The sequence below is a fragment of the Falco naumanni genome, chromosome 4 (assembly GCF_017639655.2).
Source record: "Falco naumanni isolate bFalNau1 chromosome 4, bFalNau1.pat, whole genome shotgun sequence".
Lineage (NCBI taxonomy): Eukaryota > Metazoa > Chordata > Aves > Falconiformes > Falconidae > Falco > Falco naumanni.
In genome coordinates, this window is record NC_054057.1 from 28,662,290 (window position 1) to 28,679,992 (window position 17,703).

The following is a 17,703-nucleotide window of genomic DNA, read 5'->3' on the forward strand; positions in this document are numbered from 1 at the left end:
TTCTGCTGAAGAAAAATCAAGTGTCAGGACTGCAACCAGCAATTCAGGAGCAGGAAAAATCTTGTAATATCTAAACCCACTTAAAGACTGCACACAATGGAACCGTACCAGCTCACTATTACCGTTATCCTATTCTGCTCTAATGCTTACAGCTTAAAAAAAGGAGCAAGAAACCCAAAGGGGAAGGGGTAAAGGGGACTCACCTATGAGATACATGCCGATCCAGTCCCCCGCATCCACTTCCTCCTTTATATCCCAGTATATCACTAGGTCCTGCGAATGCCCGATGGAGTAGTAGGAGCTGCTGACCATCAGGGTAGACCGGCTGTCTGAAGTGACAAGGTCCGTGTCACTGGTAGACCTAGGAATGGTGACCGTCTCATGGGAATTGTTCCTAATATCCATGTTATGGAACTGGTCAGGGTTATAGCTGTATCTGAGAGGCTCTTTGCACCGGCGCCGATTTTGTGAGTTCCTAGATGGAGATGCCATGGCTGCCAGGCCCAGGAACCTGTTTTGGTACAGATTCTGTGAAGAAAAAGAAGAAAGGATAGTATTTACAGTATTATTTATTTTTCAGTGATGTCAAAGCTCAGGAAAAGCAGTATATCATAATGAGAAAGTAGCACATCTTTTTCCATTTGGCATCGCAAAAAGGGCATGAAAAGGTGTAGCAGAAAAAACAGCGCTAACCAGTCGATAATTCTTACCATGAAAACAAGTGTAAGAACAAGCCTTGCACCACCAAGCTCAGCCACAACTGGCAGTGTGTGAGGAAATAGTAGTAGCTGGGTTCCTCCACGTTAATGCATGCACTCAGGCACGAACCTCACAACTACCAAACTGCTAGAGAGCCATTATCTCTTAACATCAGGAGATAGTCTTCCTACTTCTGACACCTGGAGTTAAGTCTTCTCCCCAGTAATCCTTGTTACATTTGCAAAGGAATCTTTCTTAAAGCACAGTTGCCCCAGAGACCATATACCATCTGGAGAGACTGATTAGCGATGAGTAAGAGCTCTTCCTCCCTGCCGGAGATCTGAAGACTGAGAGTCACGAAAATGGAGTTATCCCTGTTACCAAAATAGAGACATCTTCACCCAAGTGTAAATACACACTAAGCATTGCTGTGTTTCTCAGTACGGCTGATAGCTTCCCATGCTACTGTTCTGCTCCATTTTTTTGTAGTAGACTGGAGACACTATGCACACCTGCTCTGCTCTGGTAGGAATCTGGGAATGCACTGGACATTTAATGGCAATCAAGAAAGTTACTGCAGAGTAGTTATCACCCCAGCAGCTGAAAAATAAATTTCAACCTATCCTCCTTCCTCAAGACAAGTGGAGTGACTTGTACGAAACACACCATGATGCGTAAGTTAAGAGCTCTCGTGAGTTAGCAGGTGAAGACTGCTTAAGTTATGACTAGGTTAAATTTTGATGTGAAGACAAGTTCTGATACTGTTCAAAATACTGTTTATTCTTTACTTCTGTGCTGTTTGTTTTTTCCATTTTCCTTCCCAGCTTTCCCTATTCTCTCCCTGCAGCTCTGCTATTTCAATCACTCAGCTTTTCATTATTCATTAGCCTTCCATTATCTGTCTGTTGCCAACCATGCTGTCAAGTCAGTTAGATATAAAACCAGACAGCTTTCCAGTACGCTATGAAATGCTTTTCACATGATCAGAAATCAAATCATCCTTTTGAACTCAAACAAATTAAGCGGAAGAAAAATCATAGCTCCTTTGTCCAGCCAAGCAGTTATTTAACCCTGGCTTTATTAAGGCTATGGTAGCACAGAAGAACAGTAAGCCCTGAAAAACTAAAATCTTCTTTTGGTTAATACCAATTTTTGTGGAATAATCAAGAGACGTGTTATTGTGCCTTAGGATCCTGTTTTACAAAAACTATACAGAAAACAGAAAATTCAAGTGGCACATTTGTACCCCCAGAATATGCTGTCACTTTGCAAACCCTGCCCTACAACGCTCACAATCCATTGACCCAAATCTTCACTTACTGCATTAAATAGGGTTTATAAGCAAAAATAGCTTCAGCAGGAATGCACACCTTATAGTAAGTGCAGGCAAGATTGAAGCTAATAATGCAAAAGGTTACACTAGAGATACCGGAATAGAAGGAGGAAGGAAGCTTGTGGGGGAACGAAGTGCATGGTATTGCATTTGCTATGCATCTAATTATGGTTTTGCTGCTTCTTTTCTTTTTTCTTTAACAGTTACATTTATTCACTGTTTGAAAAGAGTTCGCTTCATAGTCATTACACTATTTCCTGTAAATGGAAAATGCATCTTTTTATATCAAAAAAACGCCTTTCCCATGCTCTGAACATTTTCTAATCTGGGAAGCACTCGTGGACACGCACAACTACCACGCTCTAGTCGGTAATTTAAAATCCATGGGCATTTCTGTCACTATAGGGAAGAAGGCATCTGCTGTTACAATGGTACCCAAGACAACTACTGTTGGTTTTATAATGGCGAGATAGCAACACGAAGAACTTCAAGCCCACTCCTCTGTATTGGTCCATATCATTAACACAGGCTCCTTTGTTCATAGCGTGCTACCCAAAGGCTACTTCAGTTCAAAGGCAGAAATTTTTATTTCTGGTGACAAATTACTCCAGGGAGTAGTGGTTCTGCAGATACTTTCATTTTTGAATGTTAATGGATGTAGAGTATTAATTAACTGCATAATTTCAAATTAAATTAAACTTATACATTTGATTTTTCCAGCTTCAGCATGACTTTCAGCAGTTTTAATGAAAATGGTAAATCCATCATTATGTTCTAATTCTGTAAGTTCCCGTTATCCTGTATGTTGATGCCAGTAGAACAAATGGAATAATCTGAAAGCAACCCAGAAGACCACATTCTCCAGAAATCTGAGCCTCTCTTACTTCCAGCATCGATTCTCCATAAATACATTAGTCTGCAAAAAAAGACAATCCCCAAATGGAAAAAATCCCAAACAAATGGGGCAATAGTCACACATCATTATCTGGATTAAATAATGGTATCAAAATCGAAGCATGGCTGTACGAATAAGCAGAAAAGAGGTTAGGAAAATTAGTTACTTGGTATCTTATTACCAGCTTTGCATGTTTTCCATGCAGCTATCTAAAGCATGCTCACAGACCCCAAGCCCTGGTGACAGAGTCCCAGACATAATGAGACAGCTTAAAAAAACCTGCAGACATCTTCTCAATGTCCTCGGGAAGCAAACTGATCCATCACAGATACCTAGCGCGCATATATATATATAAAAATAACCCTTTTTTAGGGGCTTGAGATTGACATTTATTCTCTGTATCCCTTTGCAGAGGTGTGTACAGTATACACGCTATGCTATACTCTCACTTCTAATATACACTGTAAATATATTATGAAGTGAGAACAACAAACGGTCAAATATTGACCCCACAGCACAACAGATCAGTTGTCAACAGAAACAAATCCCTCTTCATTCCTGACTCAAAACTGGCACTCCATACCTGCTTCTACAGCCAGTCTTTCCAGGCGTGTTTCCACCCATCGACTCTTTGTACCAAACCACCCCCAGACTTCCCTGTCCTACCACTCCCCTCACTGCCTGTATGATGGTTAGCAGTGAGGAGAGCCTTTGCTGATCAAGGTGTCTATGCATGTAACAGGAAAGACGGTTTTCTCCTCGCACCTTTTAAGCCTCTTGTCTCCAATTATCAGATTAGGTTGTAAAAGGGACACACTTAAGTACATCACACATATGATTTTTTCAACATGTGAGCTCAAGTTTGTCCTGAGCTGAGGGTGCCAATACTGCTGCACTGCTTGGCTACTTCCTATGTCTGAAATTGACTAAGAGGACCAGAGGAATGAGGTGACAAGGATGTACGATATTGCTGTTTTATCAGAGACATCCAGTTTCTTTAGTTTTCAACACCTGAAGCAGCAGATGTAAAGATCTTTCCCTTTACATTCCTCATTTAGACATACATAATATGTAATACAACATACATAAGTACTTTTCCGTTTACTGTATAGAAGACAACTTTTAAATTCATTTCTTGTCAAGAAATGGAAATAGCACTACTGGTGGAAAATGCATAGGTTTTCTACTGTTATCAGCTACTCTAGCATAAATAAGCATTTACTCCAATAAATTTAGTTTGCTTGTGTTTTGGGTTTGGGTTTTATATATATATATATATCAAAAATAGTCCTTCTGCATTCAGATAGCTATGGCAACAAGTATTTAGATATAAAATATTAACACACTGACCAACACTAGCCAAAGGGACATTGCTCCCCTCTCACTGGCACTCCCTCTGCTTTTCATAAAGTTCTGGAAAGCTTTGTCTATAAAGATCAACCAGCCACATGAAAGTCCTCACAATGAGAGTTTTGGAGGATTAACTATGAGCAAAACCTGCCTCTTATTTCTGGCACTTAGTCCATCTAATGAAAACAAACAAAATTTATTTAGGGTATTTCCCCCTGCCCCCCCAACCCACGTATAAATGCAACTGCAATCCCTAACAAGGAAAAGTAGGAAGGAGCAGCCAAAACAAAATGACAGATGGTTTATCCGATTGTAAAGAAAACTGATCTCAAAAATGTACTCACAGAAAACCTGTAATCTTCACAGATTTTCTTCCCGTGTTCTCTCCCTTTCACATTCACAACTCTCTCCTTGCCCAATTGCTGTTCAGCAGTGGGACAGCAGAGAACTGCTGTCATCAATGCCTTTTCTTTTACCACCTGAGAAAACTGCACCACCTCCCTCGCAGAGACAAGAAGAATCCTCTGGCTGGAAGGGCTTCACACCATTATTGCTGGCTAAATTTCACCAAAGAATTCAGAGCTGCCATGCAGCGACTTCCCCTAGAGAGCTGTAGGGCTTAATATTAGGGTTGGTTTTTGTTTTTTTTCTTTTTTTGGCAGGGTAGGTGGTGGTGGTGGAATTAGCGGGATTATTTTAAATCATGCCAATTGTGATCTAAAGTACATGATACTTTAGCAATAATGAGATACACCTCAGGCTAAGCATCTGCAAGGATCCAGCTCAGTTCTCTGTTCAGACAATTAAGAGCTGTCTTTCAGATACTTGGACTGACACCAGTTACCTCCCATCACTGCTTTGTCAGAGATGTATTTGTGCAGGTCAGCATGGAAGTGTGATGGACTTTTACTGTCCATACCAAAGATACTAAATGACTAAAATACAACCCATCACTGGAGGACTGGCAGGTGAAGAAATTAAAGGGAACAAGGTGACAATATCAGCCAGCATGACAGTGGGTTCCAAGTAAGACACATGTAGTCATTCAGATGTCAGCAAGCATCATCACAACCAGAATTTCATGGGCAAGTACTGAGAAAGATAGTGAGATAGCTTTGTATGACGGGAGGCTTGGGACACAGCACATTTATCCATCTGAAAATTTACTAGGCCAGTAGTCAAGTATGATATCACAGGCAAATCCGATGTGGAGTCAGTCTCTTGGTTGCTCCACCAGAGATGAAAGTTCTCCTGATAAGCTTTTAGCCTTCATTTGCAAGGCTTATGTGTTTTGTAAAAGATATATAATAAGGAGCCAAGACAGATTAAAAAAAAAAAAATTAAAAAATCAGGCTAGCCTAGTGAAAGTGGTAAGTTAGGACAGCAAAAGTCTTCTGACCAGCTTTCAGGAAAGTAGTATCATGTGCATCAACAATGATATTGTACCGACAGAAATATAAGATAGCAGCAGCCTGTATGGAAGATTTAATTAGCTGGGTGAGACACAATATTAGAAGATCTTAAAAACTTACATCACAGCCCCGGTGTGAACACCCAGAGCAAAATCCTGAGGCTGGGCCAGAAAGACGAGCAAGAAAGCAACAATGCCCACAGTCATCGGAAGGTGATGTGATGGGAGTCGGCAAGCCACAGCTTTGAGGCAGACCTTTAATTTGAAGGTGAGCCTACCAAACAGGCTTTCAGTATGTAGAACTATTTTATTAGAGCATAAATAAGGATCAGGTAAGTTCTGAAAGACAGGAAACTCAGGTCTATTAGTTGGAAGAGTAAAGAAGCTGGGTGAAAGCAAAAAAGGTATGAGAATGAATCTCACTGCTGCTTCACACAGAGCAGGACTTTCCCCTCCAGCCCTGCTCTCAGCCCAGCAATATGAAATACTTCCCCCAAACCAATGCTCCTGCTTTTCATAGCCCTAAAAGACTTGATGTAGGATCTGTTCCCTGTTCTTCCCAGCAACCTTTACATCTTTACTCCCACTGCAGGCCTACTGCCCTCGATCTCCCCATCTGCTGCCCCCATCCATAGCCCAAAGGGTCCCCTCCTAGCCACCACCACCCAGCACCTTTCAGGGAAGGTACGCTGTCCCTCTGTCAAACTCTGAGCCACGAAAATGTAAATAAACAAGACGGATTTCCTCCTTTTGGCTAGGGACAGTCCTCTTAACACAGCATGTGGTACCTGCACAGCAATTCGGCAGTTGCATTCTCCATCACTCTGGGCGCAGCACAATTGACTATATAAAATGCAAGGCAATGCAGAGCTAAGAAGAAATACAGTACAAAAGTAAACTGTAATCGAGCTGACAGTTTCAGCTGTTGTAACTGCCTCCCATCAACCTGCTCCCACCTATCACAGCTATTTGTTTATCATCATGTAAGAAAAATCCCTTTGGACATTTGAATTTTGGAAGAATTGTTGGTACAACTCCTAGCACAAAGAAGATTTTTAAAGCATAGCTTACAGTACAGCCAAATCCAGTAAACAAGGTCTTATAGTGCAAGGAGCTATACAAAATCTTCTCCAAATGGTTCAGCATCTGACTTGCTGAAGACACAAAACCCAACATGAAAATAATCAAGCTTGGGATCGGAGAATGCTAGGATGCCAAAGGATTTAGAAAGCATGGAGAACTTTGTAGGACTGGGCCAGTTATTTGACAGGCACAGGAATGCTTTCCCAGAGCTCCAAAGGAATCATTTAATAGCACAAAGGAGTCACAGGCTTCTATGGTCTACTAACACCCCTTTCCCTGAAAGATATTGCAGAGCATATAGATGAAACTGCTGCTCTTGGGAAGACTGAAATGAAGGCTGCAAATGTTTCAGAGGGATACAAGATATAACAACACTAAAACACTTTAAGTGCATTTGTCTTAATGTCGCACATCTCTGGCACTATATATATTTATGCCTATAATAAAGGCTAATCGGAAATCAAAGCCATTATGCATCAGCAACAGGGCAAATGGATGTTATTAGGTAGTTAATTTTTCCATTTCCTGACCTTTGTGTGTTTGCAGCCTAGCTGTACTGCTATGTTAATGTATCCTTTTACATTTAACTTCGCTTCAGTGATGTGCAAATCACCGCACAAATTAGAACCAAAATGAAAGAGTTGGCCTCAAGGTCAACCCAGCAAAGTTTGGTGCCGGTGAGTAGAATTGATTCCTGATGCAGGCCTATTAGTCATAAGGCAGCAAAAGCTGGCAGTGCAGTAACCAGGGGTACTCTTAGTACCCACAAAGAAGAAGTATGATCAAGAGCAGTCCACATTTTCTCTTTCTGGAAGAAGTAAAAACAAGCGCTGTCTAACAAAACCCCAAAGAGCATGCTCAAAGATACACACAACACATTTCCAATTAAATGTTTCTAGGGAGAGAGATGTGTACTCCTGTAAGTATATAAACCAAACAGTTTCTGGGGGGAAAAAACCCCAAACAAAAAACAAGAAAACAAAAACATTTTACCAGTTTTAAATGAGATCACTCCAAGCTTCTTTACTGTAGAATACTTATGTCTAAAAGCAATTAACAATCTTACATTCAACACATTTGTATTAACACAGCAATAATCCATTCACAGTTCACTACATAAAGTGCTAGGAAGTTTCTGCAATAAAATGCAGCTAAGAACAAAATTAATTTCTTAATTTCTCTTGAATCAGTAGCAGAAAAACAGTTGTCTCAGCAGTTTGGCACAGCAAGGGATGAGAAACAGCCACCAGACTTACCCACTACGGAAAAAAAAAAATATATCTGAAAACATTGCCAATATTTTTAAAGGACAGATTCAGGTACACAAGGGCAGCTAAACATGGAATATGACCTCAACTTAAAACCTCAAAAAAGATAACTGTAAGGAAACAATAGAAGGGTCGACATGGTAACATCTTAAACCAAGATAACACTGAACAGCTTTGGTCTGTTCTTTCCACACTACAAGATTAAAGAAATAACTGTAGGATCTGCTCATATGCTTCTATCAAATACTCCGAAGTCCACAATGCTCACCTTTGCTGGTGCTCTACAATGCACATACCAAGAAATTTGTATTTTTTGACTTGGCTGGTTTTAAACATCAGAAGCTGGCAGAGAAGTACTGCTGCAGTACCAGAGGCAGGTCAGTAACTACCTCTCAAGACATGCAAGATGAAGCATTCATTGGCAGGACAACACAGCCTCTCTTAACAAGCATGCTCATGCCCATAAAGGCCAGTATGGACCACGCCAGCTTCACAGATACATACTCTTAGTGACTGTTGTACTAAAGACTAAAAATCTCCCTTCCTCATCTTTTCAAACCCAAGGACAATATTTTTGAAGAACAATCATTGCCAAGAATAGCAATCATTCTGTACCAGGCACCGGTACTGGTTTAATCCACTATTTAAAGTAGAGAAGCATCAGCCTCAGCAGAGAGTTGTTCCAGAAAGCCTGAGCCCTCCACCGGTCTATTTAAGAATCATCATTGCATTCATAGGGTCCACTGCACAGCTGGACTCCGCCAGTCTCACAGGAATGCTACTTAACCTGATGGGGTTTTAAGAGGAAGGAGATAAGAACAGGAATGCTCTTCTCCTCTGCAGGCTAAAAACATTGCTACTCTTCTGTCAACTGATCAACTGATACTCCTACTAAGAAGCCCTGACCATGTTGGACACCCTGTTTCAGGTCCTGCAGAGCACATGATAATAGACACCTCTTACCTGATGGATTTTTATAACCAGTGGCTTCAGTTCTTCAAGTACTTTGTCCATGCAAAATATCCCCGTCTTCAATAGCACTAACAGGGGCCCAGATTCATCCACCTCAAGCTCTGAGTACTTGAGTTAGCTAATTTAGGAATGCGGGTTCCCAAGACTCCCTGTGTACTCCAAGGGAAGAGACAGCCTCCTCCTAAAAAAAGATTCAGGTAAGGCTTTCCCAGAGAGGATTCAGCTTCCTCCCTCTTCATCCCCTTTCTAAGGAGTCAGTGACTGTTGGGATCCTAGGTTAGGCATCTTAGGTTAGATAGGAAGGAACCAGACCGGTCTATGCACTTCTCAAGTGGTAAAATTTAATATTATATAAAGGTAAGTGGGCAAAGCACTCCTGCGGGTGACAGAAAACATGTATTTTAAGTACAGTCAGGCATATGAAATAGAAACATAAGGCATATTAAAAAAAAAAACAAAACATACTAAACTACTACCTGATTATTTAAGAATAGTCTGATTTTCTAGGCATCTCTAAAATTACAAACTAGGTGGTACAGAGAAAGTCAAAGCAGAGAAAATAAAATACTCAGTGTACTATGTACACTTTATGTACACATCTTTTCAAAAGTGTAATACCAGTAAACGCAGCAGGGTTTTACAGGAAGACCTGTGAAGACATCTTGCAAAATTTAAGATACTACTAACAAAATGATGTAGAGTAAATGTGAGTTGCAGAAGGATATCCAGTAATGTACATTTTCCAGAACTGTCAGGCACAGTCATTTCTCTGCTCAGAAGCAGCCCCACATTTCCCATATCTCTTCCCCAGAGTCCAAAGACTCCTCTGAAAACATTTTGCAGAAAACTCCACTTAATTTCTTATGATGTGAGAGAGTTATAAAAATCCCACCATTCTCTACCAATAAGAATGTATTATACCTTCCACCATGACCATAGTTTTGCTAAAAACAAAGCTTGTGTGATGACTGCAGTGTGTATTGCTACCACACAGAAGAAGAGTTGCCTAACGTATTGCACAGGTATCAGGCATAGCTTATTATGTATAAAACACATATACACAAAAGGCAACAGAAAGCAACCAAGCACCCATATCAAAAGTGAAGTTTTTAATAATAACACCCCTTCAGGCATGAGTATGAACCTTTGAAAATGAAAGGGCCACGTGCATATGTATCAAAGGATTTACCCTGCAAAGCTCAGATCTACCCATGTAGTATTCCCACCACCCACGCTTCCCTCTCTGCCTGGACTCCCGCGTGCAGTGCAAACGGATCCATATACACATACCACAAGACAGTCATCATTGCCACGACCTGTAAAATTTCTGTCAACACCATAAGCACCATTCCCTGCAAGAACTGCATACGGTTTCCCTCCTGCCTTCCTCTATCCCAACAAGGTCCCTGTTCCTCTGTGCCACATTCCTCACGTGACAGCTCCTACCCTATTCCCAGGTGGCCATGCATCTTCCTCTCTTCTGCATTCCTTTTTATTCTCAGGACATATCATCTCCTTTTCCTCACTCATCAATATTCCCACCCTTCCCTCACTCGTAGGTAGGAAGGGACATGGCACAAGGCATCACTTGCTGTACCAGCCATAGGACAGGCACTGGATTAACACGTGGGGACAATAAACACCCCAAAACCCTGAGGGATGGAAGGAGGTTCTTTTCAGTCATGGTTCCTTCCTGCTGTCCATGGTAGCCGACCTCCACTCCACAGCAAAAAGAACATTTAAAGTCTCTTATTTCATTCATTGCCCCTACACTCTGTCATGCTTCTTACCCACATCTGTATTTCTTTAAGAGCAAAGTGTTTTGATCAGTCTTAACCTCCTCATGCAGTGAGGCAGGTAGGTATTATTAGCAGGCTATCAAATATTAAAGCCTACATCAACCACCGCTTTGATCTACAAACAACAACAAACCACTGCAAAAAAACAGTCTCTCAACCTGACACTAGCTTTAGAGCATGCCCTCAGCTCCATCTTCTACCTTTCAACGAGGCCTAGAATACTCTGACATTTGAAAATTAATGGGCTGCAAAGCTCCTGTTATTATCATATCACCTCCAGACAAATCCAGAAATGCCATCCAGCCGAGTGTGCTTGATCCTGCTTCCAACAAAATTAAAGGCAAAACTCCCCCTGACTTCAGAGTGGGACAAAGCGACTTTGTAAAGCAAAGGAAAACCCATACAGATGTCAACAGCTACAGTTAACAATGGCTAATCCAGACCTGGAAAATCAAGAGTTCACATCTTAATTAAACCGCTTCAAAGGATTCCATCCATGTACAACCTATTCTGTTGGAAAACACAGACAAACATGTGGAGCAGCAAGTTGCATTTTCTCTATCACAGCAACTACTCTTAAAATGAGATCTCAACACCTAGAAACACATCTAGCATTTAAAGGGTGAGGACTGACTTAAAGAGTTTTTAGACCGTGGCATCTAAATGGTTTTTTCCTATGCAAATATAATAATAGAATCTAACACATTTTTCATTTTTTCCAAAGAAACTAAACTTCTCATGGATTTAAACTGGAACATCAGGCACTGAAACATATTCATCATTACTGCATTTTTTGTCCGAGTACACTGGAGGGCACAATGAAAACTGCTTGCAAGTATTAAGACTTCAGCTTTCACATTTAAGCATGCTTGTTCCCAACAGACTGACTTTTTACGTCTGTATGCTCTTGGGGAGATTATGACAACATCCTGGTCTTTTTTTGTATTTTTTAATTTTTTTTTTTAAAATGTCTAAAGTTTTCTGTGTGGGTTTTTTTTTTTTTTTTTAAAGAAAAAGCTATTATAACAAAGATTTTGAAGATCAAGTTCTTATTTTGTAAAGAAAAAACGATTTATGCTTAGTAATACCTCAGATCAAGTGTTTTATTCTTGAAGATAATCCCGATGCCATTAAAACCTTAATACTGCTGACAGAACCCAGAAGACATAGTTTAAAGGGTGAGACTTCGCTGTTCCTAGGCAGGTGGAACTAGTCTCAAATACTTATCTCCATATCAGATTGCTGCTTCACCTTTTTTAAAATTTATTTATGTTTTGATTGTATAAATAATAATAAGCTGCTACAATAACTGTATTCATGAGAAAGCAAAGAAACTGGATTCCTATCCCAAGAGGAAATAAATAGTTCTGGTATTACAGTCTCTACTTGATTCAGATTTTACAAAGAGAATATGTGGTGGCTTTACCTAGTGAACAAAAATATAATCTTACACAAGTGAACAGAAGTTGTGTTCAGGAACTCTCTCTTCCTCTGGATTACTGTAGAACAGTTCTAAGGTATGTGTTGAAGATTCTCTGGGGAACAGCTAGCCAAGGTTAGATGAAAGGATACCTGGTAATTTTCCCCTGGAAAACAAGTACGGGCAAAAAGCAGATTTTCCAAGCAGAAACCACCCAGAACAACTGGAGGAAAACTAGATCAAGTAGATGAAGAAAGCAAACTGGTGCAGGCTCCTCCAACCAGATACAACTGTAGAAGAGAGACAAGCCCGCTGACTACCATCAAGAAAAAATGGACCTGCACATAGAGGTGGCCCAGTCCTGTTGTGACAGTGTTTCTGAACTTCACCCACACTTACTTTGCTGCTAGTACACCCATAACACAATAGTTAGATATTACTACGTTGTGTCACACAATCGTATGTACAGGCACGTAAGCCAGCTCACATTACTGCATCAGGTTCCAATTCACTTTTTTCTCTTCTACTCCCGTTGAAAAAGAGTTTGTAGTCCTGTGTTCAGAAGGTCTCACGAGAGTTTTCAAAACAGCTGCAAAGGTGACCAGAAAAGTTGTATTTCACTCAGACACAGACAAAAGCACAAGGATGGTTCGGAATGAAAGTTCAAGCCACAGTTTTTCATTTAATTTTAATGAGGACCATTAGTTAGACTTAACCCAATGCTTTTTTGCTGCCACTGAAACCTCACAGAAAAGAAGCAATCATGGTTTTTAACACTGCACTTAAAGTAAGGCCCAAAGGAGACATTTTTTAACCTATTTTTCTGGTAACAACCCCTCTATCAAGAATATGTCCTAAATCCATCAGGAATTAGGTTCTAGGGCATTGTAATGACAGTCTACAGTTTAATTACCTAGCATTTATAGAAGCCTGCACAAGTAAACAAGTTGGAAAACTATTCAGTTCAGCAACTGTCAAACCCCAGTTCTGGAAGGAAGCCCCAGCCACGCACAGCGCCACGCACAGTACCACGCAAGGCTGCGGCCACGCCAGCAGCCTGACCCCGGCGGGTGCCCTGGCATGGGACTCTGTCCTGCTCGCCTGCGGGCAACAGGAACCACCTACTGCCCAGTCCTGTGCACAAATGAATGATGCACACATTGGTCCACAGATGCTACTTTTAAACTGATAGTGTTACTTGCTGGATAAAACACTATTTGGCTTAACCTTAGGCAGTAAAACTAGAACATCAGTGAGGTTAAAACTTGACTTTTGAATAGGTATTTCCATTAAGGATCCTCAAGCACTGTAAGAATTCATTTGTATGTAGCCGGTTTGCATGGCAAGGTTTTGGTGGAGAAGCTGCTGGAAGCTTCCCCCATGCCTGCCGGCCCCAAGGGGGACCCGTCACTGGCCGGGGCTGAGCCCACCAGCCACAGTGGCAGTGCCTCTGGGACAGCATATTTAGGAAGGGAAAACAAAACTGTGTAACAGCAGCTGGAAGAGAGAAGTAAGACTCTGAGAGGCACAGCCCTGCAGCCCCCAGGCCAGCGCAGGAAGGGGCAGGAGGAGCTCCAGGCACCGCAGCAGAGGCTCCCTGGCAGTCCATGGTGAAGACCATAGTGAAGACCAAGGCAAGATGTCCCCCTCAGCCCAAGGAGCCCATGGCGGAGCAGCTATCCACCTACAGCCTGGGGAGGAGCCCATGCCAGAGCAGGTGGATGCCCAGAAGAGGCTGTGACCTGTAGGGAGAGGAGTCCAGGCTGGAGCAGGTTTGCTGGCAGGTCTGGTGCCCCCAGGGGGGACCCCGGCTGTGCCCGGGGGGCTGCGCCCGCAGGGGGGCCCACACGGGAGCAGCAGCCCCTGGGAAGGGCTCAGCTGGGGCAGCTCATGGAGAGCTGTGTCCCCTGGGAGGGACCCCAGGCTGGGGCCGAGCAGGGTGTGAGGAGTCCTGCCTCTGAGGGGAAAGGAGCAGCAGAGAGAAGGTCTGATGAACTGACAGTAGCCCGTGTTCCCCATCACCCAGAGCTGCTGGGAGGGAGGAGGTGGAGAAGTTGGGAGTGAAGCTGAGCCAAAGAAGTGTGTGTGGGGGGGAAGGTGTCTCAAGGATTTAGTTTTATTTCTCGTCATCCTACTCTGATTTGATTTGTAACAAATTAAACTTATTTCTCCAAGTCGAGTCTGTTTTGCCTATGATGGTAACTGGTAAGTGATCTCCCTGTCCTTATCTTGACCCATGAGCCTTTCATTATATCTTCTCTCCTGTCCAGCTGAGAAGGGAAGAGTGACAGAGCAGCTTCGTGGGCACGTGGCATCCAGTCAGGGTCAACCCACCACTGCATAAGACCCACAAACAGAAATGACACTAATACGACAGATTTATCACTTGTAACACATTAGCTTAATGACCACGTACCGACGTTTCTGGTATTTTTCCTCTCAATACCAGTGATAAATTACCTCGATTGCTGTATTTTCCTAACCTCTAATCAGAAGCTGGATGTCTGCATTAAAGACATTTCGGTCTGATTAAGCAGTGGAATTAACAAAGCTGTTTCCTGCAGAGCTCTACCCATCACCACCAAACCTCTGCTAAAGCCCCAGCTTCCTGCTGTCCACTGCAAAAACAGACCCAAAGCAAAGGTACAGACAACCCCAGCAACTCTCCCTGAGACCTGCAGAAACTTAATTCAAAGACCAGTACTCCTCTCTGCTTCACTTGAAATTGCCAACGGCTTCAAGAGTAATTAAGTAAGGGAGTGACAGAGAGAAGCAGAGAGGTCTGATCACCCCAGGAAGACAGGCTATAAAAAAATTTATACACAGCCTTGCTAATTTAATTGATTACTCACATAAAGGAATCTCCTTATGTCTACAGGTCTGCAGAAATAGGTGTTATGGTATTTCAAAAGCCGTTACAAAAACGTAGCAGAAATCTGATCAAAGCAACTCCAGCAGGAACAGGACCTGATCTTATACATAACCCAACGCTATTCCCGTTCCAGCTCCATTCTCCCTAATTAGCATTTTGTCTGTATACAGTCCAGTGTGTTCACATTCTGATGGAAAATTTTAGTTACAAATGAAACAAAATACGTTCAGATTTTCTGTGTGGATTTTGTGACAGATTTTCAGCTTAATATCAAATCTGCTGTGGACTTTTTCTTCCATGTTAAAAGAGGCATCAAGTGTATAATTTTTCTTCAAGAAGCAAAGAAATTCATAGAGGTGAAACCTTAGTGTCATAAAGAATGGACTATTTTAAATTGCAATGTACAAAAAAAATATATATTGCATTTATATTTTTTATTTTTAAATTCCCAATGCAAGTAAAGTATATATTCACATAAGTCAGAAATAACTTACGTGATGAAGCTTTCCAGTGTATTGCAGAATCATTTTTTCATTATGCAACTACCTCTGCAAAGGATTTAATATTAATAAAATGAAATATTTGTTGATTTTAATTAGTCTGTTATCATACAGAATTTCACAAAATAATGTATTTTTTCAGCCAGTTTCTCTGATGGCTTTGAAGAGATGGGCCACATTGAGAGCAGACTTAAACTTCCCCATAAAATCAAAATATTTGTGCATGTCAAAAGTGTTTCTACATGTCATTCAAGCAGCAAACCTGCAAAATACTATGGAAGCAATGCAAGTGCCCAGTATGGAAATGCTGAAAGTTAAAAGTATATTTGTATTTTACCAAAAGAAGTTATAAAGCCTTTTATCTCAGATTTTTTCCCAGATATTTTTTTTTTTTCAATTGCAGATTTTTTTTCTCAGGCCCATGAGCTTCCAGCTGACAACGGCCAGCAGAGCAACAAGAGATTTTAAAACAGCATCAAGACTCCAAAAGGCACGCAGTGCAAATATTTTTTCCAATGCCATCAATGCATGGTTCTCCAGTACAGACGATGGCTTGCAGGCTTGCACATGTGGGTACGGATCCCTGAAAAACTCTTCCGTTCCTCTGAAGTCAATTTAGCCTAGGCCAGATCTTGCATGTCTTGGATGTGATGGAAAAACTCCTGTTGACTTCCACTGACTTTGAAGCCGATCCTGTCCCACTGGGTCATTTGGGGTTCTTTTAAATTCCTAAATACTCAAGGTTAGCTGGAAAGCCCCATCTTCACAGCCTTCCACTTCCATGATATAATGGGAAGAATGGCAAGCTTACCAAATTTCCTTGCAAGTGCTCTTTTCCTAACAACTTGAATGACTGGTTTTCAGTCATGCTGGTTTTTAACGCATGTCTCTGCTTCTGCTGGTGCCTGTAAATCCCCTTGTGCTTTCCCAAATGTACAGTTATTCCCTTACAAGGCTGACAGATAATAAGCACAGAGAATCATTCCTTCAATTAAACTGGTGCTGGAAATAGGGACTGACGTAAACAGGAAGAGGGAATTGTGCCAGAAATTAATCTATTTCTTAATTCCTCCATTAAGACATAACTATCGTCCCAGCCAATATTTATATTACTCTAATTAAAAAGACATTAGGAGAGCAGGGGATCTGGTTCTCAGCTCCACCTCACCTCCTAACACTTCTCCCCCCATGGGACCCCAGCACCCAGCTGAATCTGCAGGGCAAGGCGGAGGATTTTGTTGATGCTTGCAGGTTGGCGACCGCCATCCCTTTAGCAGCCGAATAGGTTTTGGTAGATCTATTGGTTCTTTGGCTTATCAGGAAAACCTACGAGAAGAGCTGCAAAGTTTGAAAGGCAATCTTTAAGTCTTTTTGGTTATCATTAGCAAAAAGAAAGGCAATGCGACTGCATAAGGTACAGTATAAAACAAAGGGGTTGCAAAAATTTTGGATATGCAGGAATGTTTTCTGCTTGGAAGTAGCTGTCAGTACAGGTCCTTACCTATGTGTGCTGTTTTATAAAAAAATTTCTAACACTGGTATTTTTAATCATTTGATTTTGCTCAAGAACTACAATGCCAAAGAATGTTTGAAAGGTTTCTGTATGTTGAGTCCTAAATAAACCACAGGTAAGTAGTCTACACTAACAATGTTTGGCATAGGAACACCAATAGATCTTTTCTCCATAAATAACTTGTATGATTAAAAGGATGAATGCCACATATGATAAACTCTAGTTAAAGGCTTTTTTTTAAAAAAAATCATTGCTGTGTGTCTTAATGATGTAAACACCTGGCATACTACAAAAAGCACATGTGCTACAGCAGCCACAGATAAACCAAATACGATGTAATGCTCATACAAGAGCTGATTTTTTTAATAAGCAAAAGATCAATGTAAGCTCTCCTCCCCAGTGAAGGACTAAATCCAAAGCAAAAGGTTAACATGCTGTTCTTCATCTCCTCTAGAAAAGACCTTTAAAAAGCTAGAAATTACTTTCAGGAGCCACCATGTACTACAGCACTAACACCTTTCCAACTGAGAAACTTATTTTGATGGTGCCATAATTTATTTTTTTTGGGGGGCGGGGGGTGGGGTTGTG

The 17,703-nt window shown here is 41.4% G+C and overlaps 1 protein-coding gene across 2 annotated transcripts in view; it reads right to left on the reverse strand.

Moving 5' to 3' along the window:
• Positions 1-17,703, reverse strand: part of HECW1 (HECT, C2 and WW domain containing E3 ubiquitin protein ligase 1) — a 262,306-nt gene that overhangs the window by 178,284 nt on the left and 66,319 nt on the right. For both annotated transcript variants that reach the window (XM_040590899.1, XM_040590900.1), the window contains one exon: positions 204-528. In XM_040590899.1, the coding sequence (XP_040446833.1) occupies positions 204-528 (325 nt within the window). The remainder of the gene's footprint in view (positions 1-203; positions 529-17,703) is intronic.